The 19,212-nt window shown below is 40.6% G+C and overlaps 2 protein-coding genes across 3 annotated transcripts; both read right to left on the bottom strand.

Moving 5' to 3' along the window:
- Positions 1-294: 294 nt before the first annotated feature.
- On the bottom strand, positions 295-13,425 carry LOC119892449 (glycerol-3-phosphate acyltransferase 4). 2 transcript variants are annotated; one of them, XM_038704699.1, is made up of 13 exons: positions 13,275-13,425; positions 11,901-12,511; positions 9,872-9,941; positions 9,462-9,762; positions 7,408-7,482; positions 7,192-7,281; positions 4,752-4,845; positions 4,506-4,621; positions 4,261-4,316; positions 4,046-4,131; positions 3,823-3,951; positions 2,510-2,589; positions 295-1,674 (listed from the first exon to the last, which is right to left on the bottom strand). In XM_038704699.1, exons 2-13 carry the CDS (start codon positions 12,066-12,068, stop codon positions 1,566-1,568), a joined length of 1,374 nt encoding a protein of 457 aa, XP_038560627.1. In that variant the 5' UTR covers positions 12,069-12,511; positions 13,275-13,425; the 3' UTR covers positions 295-1,565. The 2 variants fall into 2 exon arrangements, with proteins under 2 accessions (XP_038560627.1, XP_038560629.1); XM_038704701.1 differs by lacking the exon at positions 295-1,674 and adding an exon at positions 1,682-2,410.
- Positions 13,426-14,049: 624 nt separating this feature from the next.
- Positions 14,050-18,884, bottom strand: polr3d (polymerase (RNA) III (DNA directed) polypeptide D). The gene is made up of 9 exons (XM_038704703.1): positions 18,737-18,884; positions 17,428-17,595; positions 17,247-17,290; positions 16,994-17,148; positions 16,707-16,831; positions 16,458-16,614; positions 15,996-16,234; positions 15,762-15,914; positions 14,050-14,518 (listed from the first exon to the last, which is right to left on the bottom strand). The coding sequence occupies exons 2-9, from the start codon at positions 17,587-17,589 to the stop codon at positions 14,402-14,404; spliced, it is 1,152 nt and encodes a 383-aa protein (XP_038560631.1). The 5' UTR covers positions 17,590-17,595; positions 18,737-18,884; the 3' UTR covers positions 14,050-14,401.
- Positions 18,885-19,212: the final 328 nt, after the last annotated feature.

Here is a 19,212-nt window from a genome sequence, read left to right on the forward strand (position 1 = left end):
TCTGAACATGGAAAATATTTAGCAGTGGGACATGTTGCAATTCGAGTCAGTTTAGCTCACGCTAAACTTTTGTAGGTCAGTTGTAGTTCCTTATGGCAGCTTATACTTATATGCTTATATGGCAGTCATATACTGTGAAGTTACTCTAGTGTGTAACTAAAATATTGTACTTTAATCTCCACATTCACCTGCAGTTATTTTTTGGACTTAGTTTCATAAGAACAAGTTTGTAAACCCCTTGGTGCCTGCATCAGAGGAAAGCAAATCAGAGAATGTGAAAAGCACAAAAAAAAGTCACATTCTTGAACATTTATTTTGATGAACAGATTTGACACAGTCTAAATGACTATCCCTGATAACAGCAAACTAGAGACATGAGAGCCTTGGGGAGAAACCCCTCAGACCGTCCACTGTGTTCCTCAACTCCAGCCTTAACGGGGTGTCCAGACTACATCTGCACTCTCTCTCCTTGAAACCTCCTGGAATCGGGCAAGTAGGAGAAAGATAAATAGCTTTCAGAGTTCACTTAAGATAAATTAGGCAAGATGGTCACTGCACAAGCAGGAAGCCAATGACAAATGTGTATTAGTATAAATATGTATCAGCTAATTGTCATAACTATGTTTTAGTCAGGAGACAAATTGTGATGTTCATTATCTTTCGTTACTACATGTGTGCCACGGGGGCCTTAAAACGGATCCCAAATATATTCTTAATGAATGGACTATAAACCCTTTTATTCCAGTTAAGCTGCATTATTAGCTGAAACAGAAATATCTGCCTCAATCCATAAACCTCATTCAGAGTAACTGTGGGTGCACAATATCCATTTCATAATGTGAGGATTTTACACATTCCATGGAAAAAACACAGGAACAGACAACATATCAAGAGGTCTGCAACGTGGGTCCTATAGTGACCACATGTGTTCATACAAGTCTTAATGTAAAACACAAAGCGTAAAAGTTTTTTTCTCTTGAAAAAAGCCCATAAAAATATCTGAAATGTAACAAAATCTGTCTGTATGTCCTAAGTCATGGGCACAAGCCAGTCATGCAAAACCCAAACTCAGTTACAGGTTTTAGCTTTAGAACAAACTACTTCTCATCTAAAATAAGTCTCGTCTATGTCCCATGTATAATCGAGTCTGTAACTTTAACACAGTGTGATACAAACATGACAGTAAAGTGAAAATTAAAAAGTTGAAACTATCAAAGACAAGAACTCAACAATAGATAATATAAAAGTTTTCTCTCAAAAGACTGCCACCTAGGAAGACAATGCTCCTTTTCTGTGCGCACCTTACTTTCATTCTAATGCAAGAAAGGTTCCAGTCAAGCTATTCCGACAAAGGGCAGCAGACTCAGAATGACCCGTAACAGCGATGCAAACTGAACATGCCAGGCTGAGGCAGTGACCGAGGAAGCCAAATGGAGTACTGTTGACATCAGAGAGGGAATTTTCCAGTCCAGGAGCTCCAACAGAGAGGGAGCTCGGCTGACTACATATTTAGTCAAGAGGTTCCCAAGTGGGTCTCTGAGCCAGTCCACCTCCACACAGGTCCTTCAGGAGCGACTGCGGTCCTCTTGGGTGCCCACCAGCATTTTACTGTACAGCTTCTGCTGCTCTTCTTTAAAGGTATCTTTTACCTTTCCTCGCTTCAGTCCTCCATCCCTACAAAAGAGTTTGAAATGAGTGACAACTATTGATGATGTTGAAAACTGTGCAGTTTATCAATGTTCTATTGCTGATTAGGTTCTACCAAAGCAATGAAATGCAAACCAAATACGCTGCATTACTGTCTTGCCATTTATGACGCTGCTACAGACTTCATATATGCTGAGAAAAATGTTTATCAACCCAAGACAGCAGTCTGTTGAATGGCCACCCATATGTTGAAGCATCCACTATCCCTTGTCAGTCATAAGGTTTGGATCAAGCAACAACCCCTGGGGCTGAGAAATTAAGCCAACAAGGAAGTGCCAAAAATTGCAGTTCCTTGAATGGCCATTTGAGGGTGGCTCCTAAAGCGAGTCACTCTCCATAGACCCCCATGTTAAAATGCCCAACGTTACAGCAGAAATAAACATGTTGACAAACTGACAAAGGTTTGGGTCTCTATAGCTAATTTACCTTTAATTTATGGAAACTGTACAGCAGGTGATTTTTTTATATAACTCACACATTTCAATTATATTAAGTGATTAAAGTTATGCATAATTAAGGATCTGAGTGACAGGTGGATGCTGTCACAGGGGTCAGCAGCTTGGTGGTTTAGCAACCATGCTTCATTTGGCCTGCCTCAGCATTACCTCTTTGCCCATTTTTGGATTAGCCAGAGAGTCAGGCACTGCCAAGATGGCGACGGCCAGAACCGTCCACATTGAGCTTCATAACGCTCTTCAGAAACCTATGGGTGACGTCACAGAGACTGTGTCCATGTTTAATACAGTCTGATTTGTATGATAAAGTTGTAGAAACCATTGAAGCTGAATGGGTGTTGTCTTACCACAGGAGGTCGACCAGTCCGCCTTGCCTGGCTATGGCTGCCTTTACACGATTGGCAAACTGTACAGCATCCTCACCCTCCTGTTGGAGAAGACATAAGTCTTACACAGGTAAAGAAGTGGTCGTAACAAATAAAGAACAGCATAGCTCTTATCAATTAAAATGCTTTGTTCATTGTGTCATTTGCTGCTGAATAAAGAAACATTCACACTAGAGGTGGGCGAATGGCTCTAAAATAATGCCACCATATTTCAGGGTATTTCTGCAATAATGATATTCTTGACTATATGACAAAATACTGAATTGCTGCTCTCCTTGTGGGATTTGCTCTACTCTACTGGGTGCTTCTGCCACAGATTATAAGTTTGTTGTTGTTGTTGTTGTTGTTACAGGCTTCTTGCCTTTTAACGTGTTTTGTTGTACATCGGATCTTTTGTAACCAAACCACTTCCATACCACTGAAGTCGCTCCCCTTTTGGGAACTTACTCCTCCACGGTGGAGCCGGTAGCAATGTTATTTTTTGCTTTCCATGCTTGTTGTCGCGGTGTGTGCATGTCATAATGTCAACAAATTGAAATATTGCAATTTTCACAATAATTAAAAATTACACAGATATATCGTGAACAATATGATATGGCACAGCGCTAATTCACACCCACCCAAAACTTCATTGTAATTCTCAGTGCTATGACTTGACTATGAATGTACATAGAGGCTCTGCAATAAGATAAGAAATTGGAGTTCCTTGTATGTTTTTAATTCATTGTTTCTGGGCTATCACACATGCTGAGCTTGTAGTCACTGTGAACCATATTATTGTCTGTCTGGGAGCTCATATATTGCAAAAATCACTTTGTGGTCACTTTGCTATGTAGGTGAATGTAGCTTACTCAACAGCAGGAAGTTTAACCTTGGTGTGCGAGTGTGCACCAATGGACTGGTTGAAAAAAAAAAACAGTTTGGCAACCAGTTGATAAAGATATACTTCCATCCATCCATCCATCCATCCTCAACCACTTATCCTGCATACAGGGTCGCGGGGGGGCTGGAGCCAATCCCAGCTGACATCGGGCGCAAGGCGGGTACACCCTGGACAGGTCGCCAGTATAAAGATATACTTGATATTTCAATTTAGTCTGAGCTTCACTTTGCTTATTACCACATTGTTTTTGTACTCAAGGGTTCATCTGAACAAATTCTCATCGAAGTCAAAGTGTTGAATGCAAAAAAAAAAACAATAGATCTGCCATGATTGTTTATTAATCAAAGAAACAAAATCAGTTGGGAAGCACGAGTTAACCGGTGAGTCTCACCTCTCTAGACATGGGAGGGAGGTACCACACACTGCAGACGATGGCCCAGCTGCTCATCATACGTAACAGGTAGTTGACCATTCCAAACTTGCTGCTATTCCAGAAAGCGTCTCCAAATCTGGGATCATACTGTGAGGATCAAACACACCAGAATAAATGATCAATGCATTTTATTTAATGCATAAATGTCAATGGTTAAAACAATATGTAGCATCAATCTCACCTTAATGGCCACAGGGTAGACTGTGGCACCAATCTCAAAGCTGCCCTTCTTAAACATCATTACTGATGTGTTGTTAATGCAGGTACCTGGGGATTTAAAGTATTTATGAAAAAAATAATAATAATTAAAACTTATAAGGCTTTTTCAAAAAAACTAAAATGACTAGTGCAACAATAAAGGCTTCGTAAGTGTACCAGATTATTGAACAAGCTCACCTTCTGGGAAAATGAGAATGGGCAGTTTAGATTTATCTTCTACATGATCACTCAATCTGCGATAAAAGAAGTATGAATGTTATTACTGAAAAGCAATTTTTTTGATTTACACCTTAGCCTCTTTAAGTACAAAATATAACTTTGTTTAAAAAATTCCAACTGACTGAAACTCAAATTCAGTATAAAAACTTTACTTGTCAAACTAAGAGAAAAAAACAAATAAAAACAAAAGGATGTTATGCTACCTTTTGGCCACTAGATGTCTGTCTTTCACTTCTGAGCGTTCAAACCAAACGTGCGGGCAGGCCTTGACCATGGATCTCTGAATGACCCCCATCAAGCCACCGTGAATTTGGCCGACCTGACACAAAGTAACACAAACACACGTAAATAGTAACACGTCTATTTCTGGAAGAAATTCAATTTCACGCAGCTGCCATGGAAAAAGTGACCAGTGTCAATGTTTTTGTAGGCTCCTCCAATATAGTTACCATAGCATAGCAGCCGTCACTGGCCAAGATGATGACATCAATGGGCGATGTGTGGTTGGCGACACAGATTCCTCCATTCTTGGGTTTATTCTCACTGGAAAAGGTAGACAGGAAGACTGTTAATCTATGTATTATGAAGGCTCTTCATGGATGAAATAAGTGACACAATGCTGAGTGTAGTATTGAGTATCAAAATGCACTTTTAGTGCACAATATGACAATGAAGAAAGCAATGCCATCACAAGTCAAAAGGAATTGTTCATGGATATTTAGGTACGCTTTGGTCCACTGCCTTGCCCAGTCTTTCAAGAAGAAACAAATCAACCCATTTGTGGATATGTTAAGGTTTGAGCCCTGGGGCATGCAGGACCAGAACATACTCCGTCCACGTTCCAAGGATAGAGTTGCAATCTTAAACAGAGAGAGAGAGCAAGACGTCCTATGTCACTTGGGTATTTTTAGCCTCAGAGTAGAGAGGAATACATGTTACAACAGGCTACAGCTTAATGGTAGAAATTCAGAAAGCCATAAGAAATCATACAAATCTTTGTTTCACCTCTGAGTACATCATCTGTATCAATCAATATCTCCCCACCCAATTAATTAAAAGTATCAATTTTCTAATGAGAAATTAATGTGTCCATTACTGAAATCTTACTACTTGGCTGGCACCTCAAGATATGAGCAAATAAATGATCAAACTTCCATTCTAATAATTGGAGCAATCACACAATGTTGCCATGATCTCCAACTCACATGGCATTTTAATTTCAAAATCAGTCAAGCCTGCACTGCAGTTAACCAAAATGACAGCAGCTGTAATATAGTTGTTGGGTAAATACCAAAAGCATCAACTTCCTCCTTCACATCCGGTTGTGTTTGCCGCCCTCTCTGTAAAAGCTCTGTCCATTGTTTCATGTTCCTCTTAGATTCTTACTCTGCTATATTTAAATAAAATGTACTACAGCTACGTGAACTCAGAAGCTCCAAGCTTCAGGTTTGAGGTTATATTGAGAGTACCACAGCTGTGTCTGAGAAAGCATTACTGACTAGGGTTTTGTGCTTCACCCGGGCTCATATGCCTGCTGCAATGAATACGAATGTAGACAGTTTGAGTTCTACCCTCTCTCTCTCATCCTCGCACTCAGGGTGCTCACATTGCAACTGCGAACACACCCTGGTTTCTGTTCTCCACAGATAACTCATCATGTAATCTCACGCAGACCACTCTCCTTTCATGGCATGACGTCTGCTGCGGCTCATGTTTGAGAAAGAAGACGAATGGGGCCGTGTGAACAAATGAGCAACATTCAAGTAGCTTGTTTTGGTTTTTTTTTTTATTGTATCTAGAGCTGCAACATTTAATCTATTAGTTAAATTAATTGCCAACTATTGATTGACAATCGATTAATTCTTTAATTAAAAAGGAAAAAATGCTTCCTGCATCTTAAATGTGAATATTTTCTGGATTCTTTACTGGTAAACTGAATATCTTTGGGTTGTGGACGATCTGCAGTAACGACATGCTTTCCTTGAAAATATACTGGGTTTTAAATTATGTTTTCAAAATGGGCTGGTAGATATCACCACTGTGGTGTCAGAAATACTACACTTGCTGCTATGAACAGCACTGTGTCTAATGAAAGTCAATGTGTATGTGTCCCAACTGCCAGTGTGTGGTTTATGGAAACCCCTCTGGCTGCTCTGGGTCTTATATGGATAACTACTTCCATTATTTCTGTTGACATCATTAACATGCGTCATATGCATCTTACCTATTTAGATTATTACCTATTTTAGATTGAGTGTCTCATGTGTTTGCATACAGCCGATCAAGGGCTGTACTAACTCTCTCACATTTGCACCATCTTCCCCTTTACACATCCTGTCATTCTTAAGACTGTAAACACCAGGGCAGTCTACTACTGCAGTGTTAAAAGTAGGATTGGGCCAAAAGACGATTTCATCGCCATCGGCGATGGCTGTCAGACATCACGTTGTTGAGCAGGCATCGTGATTGTAAAACCCCGCCCCCCCTGGCAAAAAAAGAAATCAAGATGTGAAAACAGGTTTTAATCACGAACATTATTAGAATAAATTTTAAATATGCTTCGTATTTTGCTACGTTTTGTTGACACAAAACTCGCCCCTGGTCAGTGCCACAAATATCCACCGTGACTTGTAACGTCATAGGCTACAGTGAGTGAAGTCTGTGCGAGTGAACACATACACATAAGACGACAGCTACCCCCCGCGCGCCCTTGCCGTCATCATCCATCCCGATGTTTCAATGTAGACATCGTCTGATGGAAATTTTGTAGACATCGCCCAACCCTAGTCAAAAGTCTACTATTGTACTACTTGGAATGGCTTCATGTCCAGTGAAAGTTACTAGTCACATAACTCGCAAAGCTATGTCACAACAGCATTGGTCTTTTACCTGTCATGGTAAGTTATAATGGCAGTCAGAGCTCTGACACATATTCTGTAGCACATCAGATGGACTTTCTGGCTCAGGAAGTTTTTAATCCTGCAAGAAGGAACAGACAGCATCATGATTTACTTTGTGTGTCAAGACGGCAAATCTGAGCTGCTACTTTTGATCAATTAAAAACTAGCCATTGACCATTAAGGACCAGCTTGTCGTCAGTTTTACCTTCCGTTCGGCAACAGCCCAACAACAGTGGTAAGGAACACAAGGAGGCCCACACCAGTGACAGCAAGAGTTACCCTGGTGGAGAGATACAGGCTGGTTACATGTAATCCTTCAGCTGTAAATCTTACAACAATGCACTTATGTAAAACACAGAAAGGAGGTTTTCCATGTTTTGGTTTGACACATTTAAAACTAGTGGCAGTTAAATTATTGGCTAAGAACATGATCCTTAGCCATAAAAGTTTCCATCTGTACCACAAACTTTAACTGGGAAGAGTAGCTACTCTGTAAACAAGGTCATGAGTAATGTTATCCAGGGGAGTGGGGTTGTTATCAATTATAAATATCACACTGTCCTCTACTCACAACTTATAATAGACGGAGTATAGAGTCAGGAACCTGCAGAGCATATAAGGCAATAGTTAAAATGGCCAACAGGTCTACTTAATCTGAATGAACCAATCATCCAGGTTGGTGCTGATTAAATTGGATGAGGATTAGACAAACATTAAAGAGGCTAAGGTTTCATACAAGTGAGGGAGCCAGGGCAATATTCAATTGGACAAGTACTGAATGAGAGAATCTATTAGCTGGATGGGAAACTAGAATGATGTCTGTCTGTGCAGTGGTGCCCTGATTCGTCTCCCCACTGGCAATTGGAAATAAGCCAGCCAGGCTTAGTACTGAGTCACTGTCCCTGTGCCTGTCTAAGCCGACCCTGAAAGAGGATCTTCCTCTTTTACTCACTGCATGTGCCATCATTTAATGTTACTTCTGTGTTGTGAGCAGTGTTAAACCCCGTGCAGAGCGCACAAATCTTTGGATTTTTACAAAGCTTTAATAAGGCTGTATGCTGTCTCTATATGAAAGGTTATTTTTGTATAATGTCAGCACTTTCCCATGTTGATTCACCACAACTTTTATCTTAACGTGGGTTTGTTTTGGGTCAATAAAAACATTGCAGAAGGCAGTGACAGCTGTCCGGAAATTTTTCTGCCTAGTCCTCAGATAACTAACTCTGTATTACACGTTGTTGTATGCTGCTGCTGTAGGAGTCCTGTATCTGCAGACTATTTGTCCAAACGATAATACGTTATGCAGTTTAGTCAACCAACAAACTTATTTAGTTCATCTAAAAGCCGCTCATCGTTGAATTAGTTGTAAAAGTTTTTAGTTGTAAAACGGTAGAAACGTTTTAATTCAATTGAATTTTATTTATATAGCGCCAAATCACAACAACAGTTATCTCACAGCGCTTTTCATAAAAGAGCAGGTCTAGACCATACTCTATGATGTTATTTACAGAAGCCCAACAATTCCCACCAAGAGCAAGCACTAGGTGACAGAGGCAAGGAAAAACTTCCTTTTAAGAGGCAGAAACCTCGAGCAGAACCATGGCTCAGGGTGGGCGGCCATCTGCCTCGACCGGTTGGGGGGGAAGGAGAGAGAGTCCATCGTAAAGTTTTAGACTCCTTTGCAACACCAATTTGTATTATAGTGTGTAAAATTTTCAATTTACAACTTCGTTAAATTGTTTCAGTGTATCAGTACTTCGTGAAACTTTTCAGCACATTTCAGCAATACCTCAATAATACTGATAACTCTGATAATTATTTTGGTCACCATAATTGTTATATGAAATTTTAATACCGCTTCAAATCTACTACCCACCATGCACAGCTGGCACATTTTTCTACTTCAGTTGTGACAACTTACTGGGTTGATTTGTATTTGATGGAGATACTTGCCAGCATAATTTTGTCACAAAAAACTCAAAAGGTTTTATCACTGAGGTTTGAACAAGAACAGATAATAGTCAAATCCAAAAGTAAATTTTGGCCAGACACAAAAGATCACTCAAACTAATGTGGGGGACACATATTTCCTGCAGCTGCAGTAGAGACATTACTGAAAACAGCTTTAAATTACTGACATTGTAATACTTGTACTAGTGGTTACATTTCCATTCCAGGCCCTGTCTCAACCTGTTCAGTTTTTCCTTAAAAGCTTGTGTGGAAAGGGTTACTCTTCTATGTTGAAAGCACGGCTAATACCTGAGAGGCAGCAGGAAGCCGTAGCGGATCAGCAGGCCCAACCCCCACAGGACGGTCAGCCTCAGGCTGATGTACTGGAAGTTGTTATTGCTGCGGGTCAGCAGATTCCAGGACTCCAACTCCTCAGCAGTGAACCGCTTGGTCACCTCATCGTCCATGATGCTTGCCACTCCTCGGCGAGCAAAATAGAAGATGTCAGACATCTCAAACTCAGAGGCCGAGTCCAAGTCTCTGTTACTGCCGCTCCGTCGGATCTCCTTGATCTCCTCCTCCAAAGAGGTGGGCTCCTTGGCAATGATAGCTGGAGCAGTCCAGAAAAACAGGATGTCAGCAAAACTCTTCTCTAAAACAAATACACCTTCTGAACATACACGTCACATACAGGAAAACACTCTGATTGCACATCTTACCATTTGAGTAGGGTTTGTACAGGTGGTGATTCTTTTCTTTGGCTCCTCTCTCTATCCTAAGTGTGGCCCACTACAAAGAAAGAACAAAACAGGAGTGTAACAATACAAGTAACCAAAAATACATGTAATGAAGCTTGTTCTTGTAGTTTCATTTAAAAAGGTGGGATATGTTATTCTGGAGAGATTCAATACCATGACAAATATCATGATACGGAGCAATCAATAACACAGCAAGTTAACAACCGTCAGCCAAGTTGTGGGTTAGCAAACCGCTTCTACAGTTGTTGCTGCAAAGCTAACATGCAGAGAGGACGAGACAATTTCCCAGAGCCAGCACAGCAGCTCCAGCCACTGCTAGCGGACCATCAGGAGATATTCGCTGATTTTGACAAAAAGATGTGTATTGGATTAACAAATTAAACAATAACATAGATGTTGATGATAACAGTTGTTTATTGTAAGTCTTAGTCACAAGGTCATTTAGAAAAGAGAGCCCGGGCAACATGCAAAAGGTTTCTGTGGAAATCAGCTGCAGCTATTATGAAACTGTTTAAATGTCTGACTTTCTAAATTTGAACATTCAAGAAACTCATTAAAACACAGCACGTTCTTCATTATCAGGGAAAGGAGGACTGGAAGGTGTTGGCAGCGTGATGTTGCCTACACCTATACGGGGTCTACACAGCATTCCTTTAGCATACTTTTCCAGCAACCTTTAAATCTTGTCATAACAAGTTGCATTACTGAGTCACTGTTTAGTACACATGGAGTTAACAGTTATTATTCTTTGGGTGGGGAGGAGGAGCACAGAGAGCTCCAGAGCTGCATGTGAAAAAGGTTTTTACTTATTTATCCCCTATGTAGTTTTACAGGTGTTGTTTTACAACAACAAATACCTTTTAACTTAAGTAAGCAGGAAATAGTGAATGACTGTTGTTACACTGCTGTTATAACACAAACTCTCTTTGGACAACTAGGCTAGTCACAAAAACAAAATGCCACTGTAGGCCTTGTGTTGAATTAATGAATTCAGAAGAGATCTTATCATCAAGATAAACATTACATTTTTCAACAAGCCTGAAATGGAGAGTAGTGAGACATGTGCAAATAGTAAAAAACCATAAAACATTGCTTCAGCTTCGCACAGTCTGCACTGCATCTGTCCTTTGACATTTTCTCTAAATCTAATGGTTGCTACTGGAATCTCCCACTGGTCCATTTATTTCTGGCACAAGATCTACTCTCAGAGGCACATGCTGGAAAGTGATGACAGCTTTACTGGTGAAGATGCACCGGAGATAGCACCCGAAGAGAAACAGGATAACTGTGTCTGTAGTCAAATTGGTAAGGAGACCATTAAATGGTAAATACTGACACCATTGCACGATGAGGCTGATGTACTAATGCCATCTCTGGTGATTCAAATTCATTTCTAGAAAGTGAAAACTACAAATAAGTACAAAATATTCCAGGTTGTTGGAGCCATGTCACAGATTACTGACAAGGTTTTTGCTACCGTTTTCACTGGTTACATAACACTGAAAATGACTGTGATGTTAATGTTTCAGTTGGATGCTAAAGACATGCATAAAGCCTGAACCACTGCCCTAAGGTGTGCATGTAAAGCCAGATCATTTCTAGAAACTCACTTCACCAGTACTGCAGCTTTAAATGTATTATATTTTATACAAGTAAATGCTTTCCAGAAGCAAAAATGACCTGTGTTGATTGAAACCTGAGCAAATATGGGCTGTCCTTGAAGAACACAACCAACAACTTTTATAAACTATAGTTATTTGAATATCAGAGTGTGTGGAAGGAGCAGATTGTAATTTATTTTAACTGGGAACTGTGCAAGAATAGCAACACACCTTTGGATATATTGTTATGTTGTGCGTATACAGCGTTTCCACTCCATCCTCAGCTTCATCCCAAAAGTAACCATTTATGATCCCCCTCAAACTGCAGTTAACATTCTATATTTCCTCAATACTTCAAAGCAGTGGGGCATTATGCAGCGTTTTCTTACCTCAAAAATCTTTAACAAGGTTTTCATGTAAAAACGTCGGATGCCGAAGGACACCCCAAAGATGGCAGGCACGATAATGAAGACCAGCAGCAGGGTGAACCACACGGTGAGCGAGATGCCCAGCAGGATGCACACCAAGTTGTCAAAGGGGTTGAAGAAGAATGCCATCTTGAAGTCCAGTGAGCAATGAAATCTATTAAATAGTTGAAATCAGAAGGCAGAGCAGTCCTTCACCTCCTGGCCCCGAGTGGCCCTTATCTTTTGTCAGAAAAAGGCCTTCATCAAGATAACTATGGGATGGAGCTTCTCCTCACACTGAATAGAGAATCAGTACAAGTGACCATTTTGGCATTGCCATCTTGGGCAAAACTAATTAATTTCAACATTTTCGCAATCAAATCTGGTCCCAAAACTCTGCTAATTCAATTCCAGAAAAAGGATAGTCAAGTCTTTCAAGCAGCTGCGATGGAATAATGGCCGGTCCTTGCTGCAGATGTCCTTTGCTATTTGAGCAGAGCCTCCCGCTGGTGAAAGAAATGTAAACAATAAAACAACTGGGCACAGCAGGCGCTTCTCTTGTCTGGGGGAAGATCCAAGGGCTCTGCACAGACCTGCAAAGATGTACAAACAAACGGTCAGGATGATCCATGTCACAATAATATGTCCTCTACGAGTAACGTTACACGTCGTGCAGTTCAATAAAGCAAGAAGGATAGTGACACAGAGACTTTCTAACACCGGTGTGCAACGTTAATGCTAGCCTCTGGCTATTCTGAGAATAAACTGATGCCTCTGACGTTAGGTTGATTAACGGTCATGTATCCATTTTCAGTACAGAAACAGATATGTTTGCACGCCAACGCTACTGTTCAGTAAAGGTGCAGAGATGCAGGCCCTCCATCCTCATCCCATCTGATGATGCAGCAGCACGGCTAACGAGCGGCTCCATCCCGAATACAACCACATACAGTTAGCTAACGTTAGGCTCATCACTGCCAACACTTCTAGGATAATTTAGCAGCCTCCAAACCCCACAAAGGGCAATTAACGTTAACGCTAGGTAACGTTACTTACATGGACCCAAGCTAGCGGTGGGTCGTGAGACTCAACACTCCTGTGACCCACACGGACAATAAAAGTTAGCTCGTGGCCTCCGAGCTAACGGTTATACTGAATGTTGTCTCCTGGCGTGCTCGAGCGCGTTCAGCTAGCTTGCGCTCAGCCATCCAGAGTAACGTTAAGGCTAATACAGTCCGGGTATAACATGAAATGCTGAGCCAACCTTTTTGAGCAACGTTATCTCACAGGTTACTATCCTAACCGACAGTTAACATACATGTGGTTTAACAGACTTAATAACGTTAGTTCACCCACCTTCAGTCACGTTGTGTCCAGCGCCGGTACAGTAGAGTTTCACTGGTCAATCACATCATCGGTCTTTGTCTTGCGGACTGTAGCCAAACTCCACCCGGCGCACAACATGAGCAGAAGACGAGCGGATCCTTCCTGATCAGCCTCAGACCAGACCACGGCAACAACACTCAGTTCTTCCCTGACACCTGGTGGCCGAAATAAGATACAAATCCCATTTTAAAATTGCAATGCAGTAACAAAAGAACCCTCTGCAGCGAGCCAGACTCATGGCCATTAAATGCAATTATTATTTTATTATATATAATTATGTAACTATTACTACTACTAGTATTTACTATACTGACTAATTTAATTATTTATATTTAACGGCTCTGATGAGACTACAAAATTACGCCCCTCCTTCACAGTCCGCAGACTACCCCTCTCGTTTGTAAAAGATTTGAACCACTAGCTGCGCTGTAGAGCAATGTTTTGATGAACGGTTAAAAGCTAGGCTTAGTGCAATTCAGAAATCATAATTAACCATGTTTTAAGAGCGAGAAGACGAGGGAGAAGAGCTGCATTGCGGGAAAGAGGCTTTATAACCTTGCTGAATGTTATTCTTCCAACACTTCTGCACAAGCAAACGGCCATTCCCCTCTACTGTATTTGGGTAGCAGCAGAAATATTTTAAACCAAAGCAAATAAAACAAAAAATTTATCTGCATGGTCATGCATGTTTATTTTTTCTAATTTGGTTGAACCAAAAATATAAAAGCATCGGACACCAACACACTGGAATAACAAAAGCTTTTTTTATTCACACATTTACATCCATGTACAGTCTTGTCAAGTAATTTCAGATGTAGAGAACTGAAAACAGTATTGAATTTTGGCACACCATTCAACCCTGAATTAATATGCTTATTCCACAAAAAGAAAAGAAAACCTCATTTATATAGTGTTTTTTAATTTATTATTATAGCCACTCTGAAAACACAAAAGCGCAATCAATGGCCATCATACTTGTATTGGATGTCAGGTTCCACTGGGACAGTCCAAAGTAAATGTGAACTTCTTGTCAAGTGCACAAGTGCATTCACCTATTAGGCTTGAGGAGGCTCAGCCCTCCACTCCTCTGATGAGCATCAAGAACTGCTCTCCAGTAGAGCCTCAAAGTCTGGGGAGCAAACCATTTTGTGTTTGATATTCCCTAATACAGTCAAGTCGCCTGTTCTTCCCTCAGTACCAACAGAGACCAGCTCCTGAGAAAACAGAGAGGGGAAGAAGAGAAAAGCATGTCAGAAATGTTAAAGGGTACCTATTAGGCCCATTTCCATCTCTATATTTTTATTCTGGGATTCCACTAGAGTAGCTTTATATGATTCAGTTTTCAAAAAAGCCTTATCTTATACTCCTTTATCTTAAACTGGCCCTTTATGCAGCCCCTCAGTTCATCCTGTCTGCAACAAGCCGTTTTAGCTTCTGTCTCTTTAAGGCCCCCCCTCCCTAAAAGCTCACTAAAAGGTCACATGAAGCAAAGTCTGTTTCTGATGAAGGCAGCAGCTGATCACAGCTGGATTTATTGATATTCTGATTGTGAATTCATCATTGAATAACCCAGAATATAATTATGGTGTCTTGAATATTCAAAATTATTTATTAGGCTAAATGTTTCAGGGGAAATTTAAATGATTTAATTCATCAAAAGCCGACGCTCAGGAATGATCAACTCACGTGTGACTGAATGCAAATGATGATTAAGAGCTGCAAAGTTTACCCCGGAACTAGGAACCTTTGGAGGAACTCGCTGCATTTCGACAGCAGGGACCAGGGTCTAAATTAAGTTCCAGGGACTTGACTTTACCCCAGAAAGGTCCCAACTTTTAATGTGGGGGCTAATGATGTAAAAAGTATTTCTTGCTGACAGACTCTCCGACTCTCTCTTACTTTAATTGTATCGATAATAAAAGCTAACAAAAAAGTAGAAAGAATCTTTCTAATAAAGGAAGGAAGGTGTTTATGGTCTTTTTGTGGGTCAGACCTACTATTAACACAGATTTTGAACTAGATGGTAAATCAGAAACAAATCTAATACAGAACTTGGGAACAATACACGTGAGTTTAATCTGTTATCAGTCTGATCAATCTGATCAGCTGCAGTGCTGTGCCTGGAGCAGATGACCATATAATGACAGGAAAGTGAAATAAAATCCATGAAAACCTAGTATTCAGAGCAGTCTGAAGCCTGAGCTTTTTGCTGACAGGGATTGTTTTCACATAGATTTACCTCATTATTTGTATATATAGATGACATAAAATAAGAGAATGCGTAATAGGTTCCCTTTAAAAATGCTGATAGTAAATATTTATTCTATGATTTATTCTGTAAGAGTAGCATGTAGAGAGATGCTGGAAGACGAATAGAATAGAATCCATAGAAACAGATAAGAGTATGGAGACAAACACAGACAGAGAAACCTGTCAATGACTAGACTGCTGTCATACCTGAAGGAAAGCGCATGATGTTCCTAGAGACACATCAAGTGTCACTTGCCCCAGTATGAGTTGTACCCGGCCAGACTTCCGCACAAGCATCTTTCCTACAACACCCTCCCGCAGGTCTTTCAGATTGCAGCTGTTTTCTTCATGTTCCTCCTCCTGTTTAAAATTAAAATACCGTTTACACACTTAACCTCAATATTATCATGTATTTAACATGTAGGCAACAACTTAGTGTACCTGAGACTCTGTTTTCAGAAGCACAGACTGTCCGTCCTCCGACTGCACCTCAGTTTTCACAGGCCTGTGCTCTATGGTGGGGGGCTGGCCGGGCAGCGTGTCCGGCAGCTGCATGAAGAACAGCTCCTCCCCTTTACTCAGACTCCATCTATGCAGCAGGTCAGGAAGAACCTCAGGCTCAGGGAGAGGAGGCGGCCTGCAAGCTCCATCTGACTTCTTTGTGTCAGTTTCCTCTTTCACTGAAGAGAGAATAATGTGTATTTTGAGAGAGCAGCATGCTCAACATTTATTTCCTGCTTTTGCAAACTTTCCTAAAAATACTGGAAACACAAGCTGCTGACCTGGAAACTGCAACCTAGATACTGGACCCTTTTAGTTTTTCCTTGTTGCGAAATATTAACACTGTGAAAACAACACTTCCCAAGAAAAGGAAACAAGTTTTGTCATAATTACAAAAGTTACCTTCAACTGCAGGTTCCATGGGTTCACCATCGTCCTCCATCTTCTCAATTTTAACGGCAGGAGTAAACTCCTCCTTGAATCCCCATCCCGATACAGCAAGGGGAAGCTGCACAGGGCAGCTCCTCTGCTCACTCCTCAGGTAGGGATCGTCTATAAACTGAAAGAATGCAATTGGAAAGGTGAGTTAAACTCGTGGCAAATGCTAAATAAAGCTACTTAATAAAGATGACTGACAATCAAGCAACTTACATTATCTCGCTCCAGCTTGCGCAGAATCTCTTTGGTCTCTTCCTCAGTCTCTCTCTTCTCCTTTTTAATATTGATGATGGGTGATGGTCCAACGCTCGGTGCATCTCTCTCATTTTCATAGCCCCCTGTGTGTGATACAGGGATTGGCTTAAACCAAGGTAAGACACAATTATGCATGTGTAGGGAAACGCTGTGTAATTGCATCGTTAAAAAAACAACAACAAAAACAAACAACATCAGCCAAAAGCAGCAGAACAGAGTGAGTGGTTATTCAGCTGAACTCCTACCTCTCTTTTTCATCATCATCTCCGCGGGCCCCTGTTCAAAAATAGAGTGGGACTGGATGACCTCTGGGCGACCTCGGCCCCTGCCTCTATCTCTTGGACCTCGACCTCGATCTCCATCCCTCCTCTCTCTCCTCTGCCCGCCTTCAACTTTTGTTCTGTTATGACAGACAAAGTTATTAGTCAACTGTCAGAAGAATTGTTAAATCTATTTTCTCTGACATATTTTTACTTTCTACGTCAATTAGAAACTTACTCCTCTTTCGCTTTTCGGCCAATAATGTTGGGTGTAAACGTTTTCTAAAAAAGAAAATTAAAAAACACAAAAACAGTACTTAAGTATTGGAACAATTATTATTAGATTACAATTATTTTCAGATCACATTAGTGTTGTGGCTGAGGGACTGGTTGCGCATTTAAACATTTCCTGGACGAACCTTCTTCACTCCTCCCAGGGTGAGGTCTCTAGAACGCATTGAGGGGAGACGGCCAGTGGAGATGGCGGTGGGTGGTCGACGGCCCATCAGCTGTCCCATACTGCTCCCTCCAGGAGTTGGCACACGCTGACCACTGGGGTCGCCCGAACCTGAATCTGCCATCCTAAACTGGAGACGTGTGGCAAAAGTAATAAAAACCTTATTATGTGTGTGATTGATTATGAATACTCACATTCATATTCTCATAATCATTGTTATTTTAATCAGTGTTGTTTTGGACAAGATCAGTAGCATAGCAGTAAACTTAAAGACCTTTCTGAACTTGTTTGGATATTATCTTTACATTATATAATAAGGATTACTTCTCAAAATTGTTATCAAAAGTCCTAATATTCAGTTAAAATATTGTGATTTTGTAAATATAGTAAATTCAAGAAAAACTGTATGGTATCTATCTGTAATAAGCATATCATAAGCAAGTACTATTGATTGTGGTCCCAGGTCTTATTTTAACCTATTCTGTCATCTTACTAACGAGACTATCAAGTGTGGATAGGAGCAGCCAGCCACTCATTGTTGCAACTCAGGCGACCACTTTATATAATAAATATACTGACTTCTTTGGCATAGAAATGTACATAGTTCTTTTGCAGATAATGAAATGACAAAGATGGTGTGGTTGTTTTTGTCTTTCTGAGCAGGTAGTAGTATACAGGCCCTGGTTGTTATTATAACACGTAAGCCTGGATGAGTAGTGCTATACTCGAGTAACCTACACCTCCCTGGAAAAGAATCCTTTAAGGAAACCCTAAACATTGTATAAATTAATTGAACAACATATACCTGGTATGTATACCTGACACATCTACAGTATCAACATCCTAAAAAAATACTTACTTTTGTCTCTGTTTTTAATTACAACAGCACATGTTGTTGTAACATAATGTAACATTAATCACATGGAAATTAAAAATACAAGTACTTATCATCCACAACTACGTATTTTCATTAGGTCGTTCTTCTGAACGGAGATCAATTTTATTTTAAAAGAAAGGGCGTCTGGTCAGCAACGCTTGTAACTTAGTGACATCAACTGGCAGCCAATTTAAGTGTACGGGCCAAATTAACACTTTAAATTATTTTATATCGCATAGCTCGTAATATTTATTGATTTTTCGTCATCAAAACAGCAAAATTTAGCAACACGTGGCCAAATCAAAACACGAATACTGGGATACAATACACGTATGTTGAACTTTAATGCCGTCGAGAACAACATTTGACTCGCTATGCTTCCCCAGATACTTACGTTATGATTATTCGGATGTCCTAATTAGATGTTCATTCAAAACTTGCAAGAGAAGAGTCTTTACAAGTAGTTTGCTGCTAGTGCTGTTTCTGACACTGCATGATGCACGGCGCCATGACACTTCCGCAGTGTCATCACCCTCTGAGTTTACGCGGATCAAACCTGCGCAGAAAGTCTCGCATAGCCTTCAATTTGCGCATGCCGCCTTCCAGACCGGTCGGAACTGGGAAATTTCCAAGTTGAAAAAATATCCGACTTCCGACCTTAAAGCGTTTCAGGTCCCTGGTGGGAACGAGGCTTTGTGAAACACTGAAACGTTTGAAGCAATTGTGCTGGAATTGTGTCCAGGTTTCGAAACACTTCGACACCGGTCTCCACGGAGACACCTACTGGTCACTTTTGATATCGACACATCTTGGTAATGGATTAATTGAAACAATGACTGACCTGCGTTTACAATTCTACACGTCTTATCA

This window comes from Micropterus salmoides, unplaced genomic scaffold (assembly GCF_014851395.1).
Source record: "Micropterus salmoides isolate LMB-PRFRI ecotype aquatic unplaced genomic scaffold, ASM1485139v1 Ms_hic_scaffold_7, whole genome shotgun sequence".
In the NCBI taxonomy this organism is placed as follows: Eukaryota; Metazoa; Chordata; class Actinopteri; order Centrarchiformes; family Centrarchidae; genus Micropterus; species Micropterus salmoides.

Coding starts and splice junctions, on each gene's coding strand:
- polr3d (XM_038704703.1), bottom strand. CDS start 17,589: ATGGCAGATTCAGGTTCGGGCGACCCCAGTGGTCAGCGTGTGCCAACT. Junction 16,832..16,993: donor GATGATGATGAAAAAGAGAG/GTAGGAGTTCAG, acceptor TATCACACACAG/GGGGCTATGAAAATGAGAGA. Junction 15,915..15,995: donor TTCTGAAAACAGAGTCTCAG/GTACACTAAGTT, acceptor AATTTTAAACAG/GAGGAGGAACATGAAGAAAA.
- LOC119892449 (XM_038704699.1), bottom strand. CDS start 12,068: ATGGCATTCTTCTTCAACCCCTTTGACAACTTGGTGTGCATCCTGCTG. Junction 9,942..11,900: donor CCTTGTTAAAGATTTTTGAG/GTAAGAAAACGC, acceptor CTTTCTTTGTAG/TGGGCCACACTTAGGATAGA. Junction 4,846..7,191: donor ATTATAACTTACCATGACAG/GTAAAAGACCAA, acceptor TACCTTTTCCAG/TGAGAATAAACCCAAGAATG.